This window comes from Vespula vulgaris, chromosome 3 (assembly GCF_905475345.1).
Source record: "Vespula vulgaris chromosome 3, iyVesVulg1.1, whole genome shotgun sequence".
NCBI lineage: Eukaryota > Metazoa > Arthropoda > Insecta > Hymenoptera > Vespidae > Vespula > Vespula vulgaris.
This window is the reverse complement of record NC_066588.1, coordinates 10,644,791-10,654,485: the sequence shown is the minus strand read 5'-3', so window position 1 is coordinate 10,654,485 and position 9,695 is coordinate 10,644,791. Positions and strand designations below refer to the sequence as shown.

At 33.1% G+C, this 9,695-nt stretch overlaps 1 protein-coding gene across 2 annotated transcripts in view; it reads right to left on the bottom strand.

Annotated features, from left to right (window-relative positions):
• Positions 1-562: 562 nt before the first annotated feature.
• The window catches only part of LOC127062206 (potassium voltage-gated channel subfamily KQT member 1-like), a 29,292-nt gene continuing 20,159 nt past the window's right edge, over positions 563-9,695 (bottom strand). Inside the window, exons 4-5 of one of the 2 annotated variants that reach the window (XM_050989981.1) lie at positions 7,232-7,409; positions 563-2,340 (exon numbers count right to left, since the gene is read on the bottom strand). In XM_050989981.1, coding sequence (XP_050845938.1) covers positions 2,007-2,340; positions 7,232-7,409 — 512 coding nt within the window. In that variant the 3' untranslated portion in view covers positions 563-2,006. Of the gene's footprint in view, positions 2,341-7,227; positions 7,410-9,695 lie in introns of those variants that run through there. The other variant, XM_050989982.1, reaches the window with a different exon arrangement.

The following is a 9,695-nucleotide window of genomic DNA, read 5'->3' as shown; positions in this document are numbered from 1 at the left end:
AGGAAAGAATCGATATTAGTCGGTGGATCGATATCTCGCAAGGCAAGGCCACATCACGACCCTTCTACATTATTGATGCTTGATGGACGGCCTTTGTGGAATGAGAAGTGTCTCGCTGTTTGCGGGTCACCAAGCCATCGCGTGTGCTTACACGCACACATGTCCACACACACACACACACATACATATATAACACACACACTAGACAGACACTTTTCTCGTTGCATGAGAGGTAACGTTTCGTAGCAATGCGTGTAACGCAACTTATACATTTCGATCCAAGTTTTATCGCTCTATCTATCTCCCTTTTCAATCGACTTCAACTTTTTTTTTCTAAGGTACTTCCTTATCGATCAATACTCGATGATTTAACAACTTACATCCATACACATTTTCTTTATGTGTGTGTGTGTGTATACATATAAAATATACATATATACATATAATATATATAGTAAAATATATAGCATATATATATAATAAAAAATATATAGTATATATATGAATATATATAAATAAATATATATATATATAAAATACATTTTTCGAAATTTCAGTTACTATGTGTTTTTTTTCGGAATTCTATCTAAAACAGATCGATAGTCAGTCTATAGATAAATTCTACATAATGTTTCGATCGTTCATTTTACATTTGCGAACGTATTTGCTCTCCAACTGCTGACAACGTTTTTTTAATTGCATGCTGTTAAATATACTGACCCGAGTTTACATTCACACGTCGGATGGTATAAAAGTATATATTTACAAATACACTATCTCTACGTATCACCGGAGTATTTTTCTCTTTTTTCCTCTCTTTTCCTCTCTTTATATTTTACGATCGATTATTACTATCGATATAAATGAATAATATTCTTGTATAGTATAAAGTCTAAACGAAATTTGCTTTACGACAAAAATGTTGTCGATGATAAAATAATAAAGAAGAAAAAATAAATAAATAAAAAAGTAATGTACAATCTAATGTCTTCAAGGATACTATTGTCACATTACAGGAAAGGAAAAGTGTTAAGAGAATGAAGAAAAAGTCGAAGAAAAGTTGGCACCGTTTATACTAAACTTTCGAACTATCCGTCTTTAAAAACTAAGCTTTCATTGAAGCAACAGTTATCGATTCCTAAGCGCTTATTAATCTAACGGAGAAATCTACTTTAAAATTAATGACAGCCGTTGCCGTCGCAATGTCGTTTGGCTGCCGGCAGTCGAAGATTAATTAGAACTTCACAGGATAGGGGGAGAGGAAGAAAATTAGCAAGTGTGACTTAAACGTGAAACTTTCCGGTATATATCCATAGTTTATTATATCTTATAGACGTATCTAAATATTTTTCCATAAACAAAATAACATGTGACATTAGATCCGATCTTACGTACGGACGGATGTACACGTATAAATGTCAACTATTTTTAAAGTATTCTTCCTTATTATCTAACCATCCCTCCTCGTGTCTCTCTCTCTCTCTCTCTCTCTCTCTCTCTCTCTTTCTTTCTCTCACTCTTTTTCTCTCCCACGTGCGAGTTGTAGGAAAGCCTAAAAAAAAATAGGATAAATAAAAAAAAATCAATTCCATATTTTAGTTTACCTTACAAAATTGGACCAGAGCGTTATCTCATCAAATTCATCTCTATCTCAAACCAAGAAGAAATGGACCGCATCGTTTTCGATTGATCGCTATCGGAGTGTAACGTAAAGCACGCTTTCTATGTCCTTGTAAACAAGCGAATTTAATTAAAGAAAAAAATGAAGAAAAATGAAAGGATCGTTACAAAAGATTTATTTATAAAAAATTGTTATTTCAAAAATAAAATTATAAGATTAAAATATACAATTCAATGATTCAAATATACGAACGATTAAATAATAGATAGAAATGCACAACAATGTGATTTTATATAAACGTTGGAACTTTGGCATCGTATCAATTAGATCACATATAGGTACATACATATATAGATACATATTTCTAATCGTAACCTAATACGAGCTAATATTTTAGTCGGATTCTGAATTGTCCGTAACAATTGTTTTCCACGTGAAGCTGCAATGTGAAGTTCGCTTGGGTACGTAAGCCGCGCATGTTTAATTGTCGGCAATGATCGACATGACGAGTAATTAAGGTACGGTATAAACTAGCTGTTGATACAATGAACGCCGGCCTCTGGCCCGATATAAAAAGCCGAAGGAGACGGGGAGACCGATCTACGTTAAACAACTCCCAACGAAGCTCACGGGCACGGCCTTGATTCGACCTCCTTTTCCTTTCTGACTTCTCTGTTTTTCTTTTTCTTTTCTTTTCTTTTCTTTCTTTTTTGTCTTTTCTGAAAAAAAACAAAAACAAACAAAAAAAGCAAAATAAAGTAAAAATTAAACGATCCGAGTTACCTTTTTATTATTTCATTATTCCGTTGATATCAGCGTGAAGACGTAAATATAATGAGAGAAAATAAAAATAAAGAGGATGAGAAAGAAAAAGATAGAAAGAGGGAGAAAGACGGGGAAGATTCAAAGAGTTGCGGACTAATTACTTAATTAAATCTGTCTCTCATAAGTTAATTATATGGATTACACGTTTATTTGCATTTGTATCTGGAACATATGAAGGGATAAAAGAAAAAAAAAAAAAAGAAAAAAAAGAGAAAAAAGGAAGAAGAAAAGGAATTTTCGTGCTGAAAATTTTCACTTCATCTTCGATAAACACTCGCACAAGAAAAGATTGGCACATGGATAAACATTACGCTATAATACATTACATGGATACCTATACTCAGGTGAAAACTTTTTTCGAAGATTACGTTCTTTTGAATTTTTCTCTCTCTCTATCTCCGCCGCCTCTCTCTCTCTCTCTCTCTCTCTCTCTCTCTCTCTCTCTCTCTCTCTCTCTCTCTCTCTTGTCATCTTTTTCGTCATAGGGTATAGGGTATAGCAGAGAAAGAAAAAACAAACTATCGATAAGAGTGCGAAGGCTAACCACGGAAGCGTTTTCCGTGATATAAAACGAAATCCATTTATAATGAATCGTAAGATCGTTGAGCTAAACGAGGTTTGACGTGAGGAAAAGCACAACCATCGACTCTCTTCCTCTCTCTCTCTCCTTTCTTTTTCCACTGAATAAATTCTCGCGACTTATTCAAGGGACAACATAGCAGTTTCACGCGAGGGCACTCTCTCTTTATTCTCTCTCTCTCTCTCTCTCTCTCTCTCTCTTTCTCTCTTTCTCTCTTCCGTTCTTTCTCCCTCGCTTTTTAGCCCTGCGTTCCGCCTTGAAAAGAAGTAGGTTGCAGAACCCAGATAGAGTACAATACATATATAAAGAAAAAAGAAAAAAAATAATATGCACGGAATAAGAAAAGTAAAGGAAGAAACACTGAAGTACAGTTCATATTCATATATGGCGTTATAAAAGTGAGAAAATCGATATCAGTCGTTGCAAAGTGCCTACTCTATCCAACCATCCAACTAACCATTCATCCATCCATCCATCCATGCATCTATGCATACGTCCATACCTACACTTTTTCTCATTCTATCCATCGTTGTCTTTTTTATATCTTTTTAAAACGTTCATTATGTCTATATTTTACATTGATATCGTTATTATTTATTATTATTTATTGTTATTGTTATATACAATGTTTGTTTATATTTATTGTATATTTTCCCTTTACATAAAACATTTCAACTGATGCTCTCTTTCTTTTCATTGTTTTCATATATTTTGCCACCCCCCCCTCTCTCTTTCTCTCTCCTCTCTCCTTGAACTTTAAGAACATGTGATCGTTGATAGTAATTCATCATCTCCATCAACTCAACTCTCGTTTCGATCGTTATCGGATGTCAAAGAAATTGAGAGTTGTTCTATCGGGGCTGTTGGATAGCGTGCAAAGTTATTCAAATTATTTAAATTAGATCATGCCGTGCCCTTACAAATGAAGACAAACATACACGGACACGTGCTACGTGCATACACACTTTTCACGTGTGTTGAGTTAGTTGAGTTACGTCTTGATACATATCAACGCGCACGCTCGCGGGCGTGGGCGCGTGTCTGCATACATGTGTACATGTATGCGTGTGCATCAACAAAGTAGGCTATAGGAATTCTCCTAACCGGAAGCAGAGTTCCGCGGGCAAACGCTTCGCGTGAGAAACAGTTTGATCGGCGGATAATAAAAGGATTTCTTCGAAACTTTACATTACAAAAGAAAGAGAGGGGAAGAGGTTGGCCCGGCCCATACACGTTGCTCCGAGAAATCCGTAAAATTATTCTCCTTCTGTATAACCTACGTACATCTTTCTAGGAAATGCACAATTCCGTGTTACAAAAATTACATAGTTCCTAGAATCGAGTATGTAATTTTATCGAAATAAAAAAAAACAAAAGAAAAAAGAAAGAAAAAATAGAAAAAAAGAGAACGAGAGAAATAAAAAGAAAAAAAAAGAGAGAGTGAAAGAAAAGATGTCCTGATATTTCATAATTTTCTTTCTTATTTTTCTACTTCTTTTTCTTCTTTTTGTTTTACTTCAATCTTTCAATAGTAAACCATTGTTGGTTTGAAAACAACATAACTCTATGCCAGACATTGTTGAGAAAAAATAATACAAGCAATGGAGATGAGAACCTAGATAGATAACGTCGATTTGGTCCGAAAAGAAACGGCACGTGTTGCGGCTAAAATATCCATACTGAACACGAACCAATATGTGCCCCTCGATATGAATAAAATAGTAAATTCTTTTTGCTCGTGACCCATATGCAATATACATATGTACTTTATACATGCATGCATATATACACACGTATATACACACAAACACACACACCAACGCGCTGTGTGCGCGCGCGCACATAAAACTAACCACGGAAGGTTACGAGCACTAGTAATGTTAACACTACTAGTATGTTGACCCAGCCAACGAACGAACGTTTCCGTAATACCGGCTTTTGCCTTCGATTTAAGTGTCCCTTTCCCCTCCCCACTTCTTGCCGAATAATAATTTAACTCTATATTTATTTAAAATAAAACCAACCATCCTGCGAATAATATCCTCCAATATTACAGAAAAAAATCGTTTAATACATACACATAACATTTAATGTACATTTTCAAATTCAATTAAACCGTGTTAATTTATATCTTTTCCTTCTTTTTCCCCTCTTTTATTATTATTATTATTTTATTTCATTACGTTTCAACAAATTTTGATAAACTTAATCTATACAAATAGGTATATTAATCGAAAAAACAAAATTGATGATTCTTTTAAAATAAGCTGTTTTAATCGGGTCATACATGTGTTCAGTAATAGCAGATTCCTGTACGTACTCGATAAGTGATACAAGTTGGACATTGATCAGACCAAGTGGTAGTTGCCCGTATATAGACTGCCATCTATCCGTAGAAATTTCAGTCACGTAGCCGGAAAAAGCATTTCACGACAATGAAGTTCTACGATATAACACGCGGACACCCACGTGTATACGTGATATAATCGATTCGAAAAGCGTACTTCAACTTCTCGCTTTGTACATATGTTCCTCGAAACTCTAAGATACTTTAACTTTATTGCGAGATATATCCTTTCGGTAAAGAACAAGAATTCTGTATTTCCCTGTACCCACTTGGTTGGTTATTCATATAATCTATCAACTATTGTCTCTAAAGAACGCGATAAAACGAGACAAAGTTAAATTGAAAAGTTAAATTGACTCTGATAAGAAGCAAGGGAAAGACAATTCTAAACATTTCATATGACGTTTTTAAAATATCAAAGGACGGATAATATGTAATTTAAGAATATAACAAATACGAAGATACACATATATAAATATTTACATGCAAAAAAAGATGCACTCGTCTTGTAAAAACAATTTAATTTCTCTAAAGAGATTTAAGTATATTCTACTCATAGATCAAGTAAATTCATTGATAATGAACGAATACATATTAAAAGGTCCCATCGATCTTCTTACTGTCGAATGTAGATGACACACACGGGCGCGCACGCGCCTGTGTACGTATACAGTGCACGTGTATATGCACAATAAGTGAGGGTAATAAATTGATGATCAATGAAACGATGTTGAAAGGTAGAGAAAAAACTTAATCATAAAAAAGAATTTTAAGAGAAACAAGTTCGATGGAAATTACAATGTACGATTCCAACGAGATATTATCGAAAATCGTGATCACCACGTATACGCGGATAAATGATTCCTCGAGTTAATCGATAATTGAAGAAGATGACGAAGCAACGTTGCATTAAACACGAGCGAAGGCAGTTTCCCGAGGTAGCAGCAGCAGACCTTCGTAGTCGTCGCAATTATTCATGAGATACGACGAAATTCCTTTCCGTAGATTGGAGTCGAGGCTTAGAGACACGTTCGATTGTATTTATAGAAATCTCATTTTCCAATGATTATATCGACCGAATACATCAGCCGCATTTATCGTTACAGGGGGAAACCAACCGGCGAAGACGCCGTAAAAACAAACTTAATAAGAAAAAATAACTATGTCATTCGAATAATCGAATAATGTTTCTTTCTAACTCGCAACATGACGTATCACTTTAGATAATGTCGTTCGTAATTATATCGGATGATAATATTCAAACTTAGTAGTGTTAATACGAGTATCTCGGTTATCGTTTATAATAAAAACAAATTCCTGTAAATAGGTCCGTTGTAGGAATTCAACTTTGAAATATAATAGATATTTTAATATGCAATGATCGCAAGAGAACAAATATATTAAATTTGTCTTGAAAAAATTCTTTATCAATTTCCTACGAGGAAAGAAATATCAAGTTCCTTCGTAAATAATAGCATCGATGATATTTCTTGTATTTCGAAAAATATGATCTCCGAGTTTAACCTTTTATCCCTTCTCCCTCCCTATTGTATCAGACCCCTTTGAATCAAGCATATTTTTCCAAAGAAGGAAAAACAATTCTTCGTCTATCATCAAAAGAAATCAAGATATTTATGATTTCAATTTTAAATGATTCACTTGGTATGTATGTCATTTCCCAGGACGATCATATTACATTTCTTCATAATTTTTTGTTTTTTCTTTTAGCATCAGGCGTTCTCGTAAAACGTATATTAATAATAATGGCGACTTGTACGGCCAACGTTGTGATAAATTTTCCATGAAAGATCGACGGGTACATAGAAGAATTATTAAAGATGTTAAGTATAGTACTCACACAGAGAAGTGATACAGGAAGCACTTCCAGCCGGTGGGACGTTCCAGAAAGTTGTAAACTTGACCCTGGAAGGTTGCTTTTCCAGCACGGCGATGTTCCTTTACATGATAACGACCCTCCCACGTGTTACGATCACCTCCGGTTCCAGTGCCACCCAACAATAGCCTAGGATCGACACCTGAAAAGTCGTGAAACTCAAATAAATAAGTCATCTCCAATAAAAATTTTCAACGTAAATTGAAATCAGAAGGCGGTCATTTTTCTTTGTTATCTTACTTAATTCAAAAATCTTGAGAAATTTAAATAAGATTGAAAAAGTAATCAAGATAATATTTATTATATATATATATATATGTTATTATTTTTACAAAATAATTATTTAATTATATAACGAGATAAAATAATAAAATATGAGATTGTATAATTGTATAAGTAATTAATTATTTACATTCATACTCACATAACTTGTAAAAAAAATATTATTATTTATTAAATAAATAATACCTATAAATAAAATAATATTTTCTTTTTACAAGCGAAGAGCTTTCTCAGCTGGATTCATTCATTCGTGCTCGCTATTATATTCTTGAACAGTATTCAGTTGTGATTCTAATACTTATGTTTACATCTAAAACGAGTCCTCGCATTAAGTTACACCTACATTACGATGCTTTTTCATTCATCGACAACTATAAATAACTGCCCTGAACAGATAATGATAATTACGTACGTTAATGCATATGTATGTACCTAACTATTAACGCACACATTTATCGATTTGCAGTGGTTAATTCAATTTGTATCCTGGTTCCTTTCGTTTCAAAGATCATTCAATATACCCGAACTGCTATTTTTTATCGAATTGTCGCATAGATTTTCTTGCAGTCAAATAAATAAGAGGCCAATAGATTGAACACGAGGGATAGATAAAGTGGGAGAGAGAGAGAAAGAGAAAGAGAGAGAGCGAAGAATAAGTGCTACCTCCAACGAAGAACCAAAAGGAGATAAAAGATTGGAAGATCGAAAATAAAGTTGTTTATTACTTTGTGTTTTCCCTCAAATAACCTTTAGCTTGGCCTTGAAATTCCGTCTATGTAGTACTACGATCCTTCCCCTTCCCTTTTCCTATCTTCCTCTTCTTTTTTCACTTTTAACCCGCATCTTTCCTTATCAAGAACATATTACCTTCCCCATTCATTCGAATGACAAATTTATAAAGAACACCGATTTACAATGCTAAGGGTCTGTTAGTACCGGTGAGATTCGATTCGGAATAAATAGCAATTGGTTTTTATAAAGAAAACTATCTTCTTCCTTATCCTCAATTAGATATTAAAAAGAAAAAGAAACATTTTAACGATTAGAAAAAGTCGAAACTTTTTCTTTTAATATTTTCTATATAATTAAAATCTTAAAAATATGTATATACCTAAATTATATACAATTATTCGAACAATTATTTGGAATTATATTTATCAACATATTTTATCATGATTATATTATGTTATTCCAATTGAACGCAAACTACATCTCAATGAATTTTTAACCGAATTACTTAACGATTTTAAATGATTTCTAGTACATTATCTTCTTCAATTGCACGCAGAATTTTATCGAGATTAATATTGATTTTTAACAAGAAGGAATTAATCATTTTTATGCTAACTTTTCCTAATTATTTTCTTCAAAGTTACATCAGATTATATATTTTTTTTTTTCAAAAAACCTTTTCTTGCGACCGAAACTGAACTTATATTATTATAGTCTATGCAATTATATATTTAAGACAATATATAATGTCTTCATTAGAAAAATTCCATTCAACCGAAAATTTATTTTTGTTTTGTTGGAGCGATAAAGTTTGCCGATCAAAAATTAACGGCGAAGGCATTGTAGCTTATGAAAGCAATATATGTTCCTATGATATATATATATATATTACTTCTTTTCATATTCTAAAACGATGTATTTTAATTACATTCAAAGAATTTTTTTATAAATATATCGATTTGTCGAGAAAAAGAAAAGGATAAGAAAAAAAATTGATAAAAGTATTCCATCTTAAAAACAAAAGAGACAGAATAAATGCATGTGATATAACGTGGTAATGGATGATACTTATATTTTCTCTCGATCCCGTCTTCTTTCGTATGCTGGAATTTCTGTAGAAATTCGAACGTCGACCAGTACTATTGTTGTTCCCATCATTTTCGTAAGAGATCACGAAGACTGTTTTGTTCATAACGTTAGATTGCATAGTACGTAAAGGATATGCCAAAAGATATTTACGAGCCTCCACTTTGTATTTCCTTGTCTTTGAATGACGTCACACAAAGTCACGTTATATCACCGATCGTTCGTTTTCCTCTTCTTTCGTCATCCTACTTTATTTTATTTCCTTCTTATACTGTTATCAACAACAAGCATCGTATTCGTAGAAGAAATAAGAAAAACAAATGGAAAC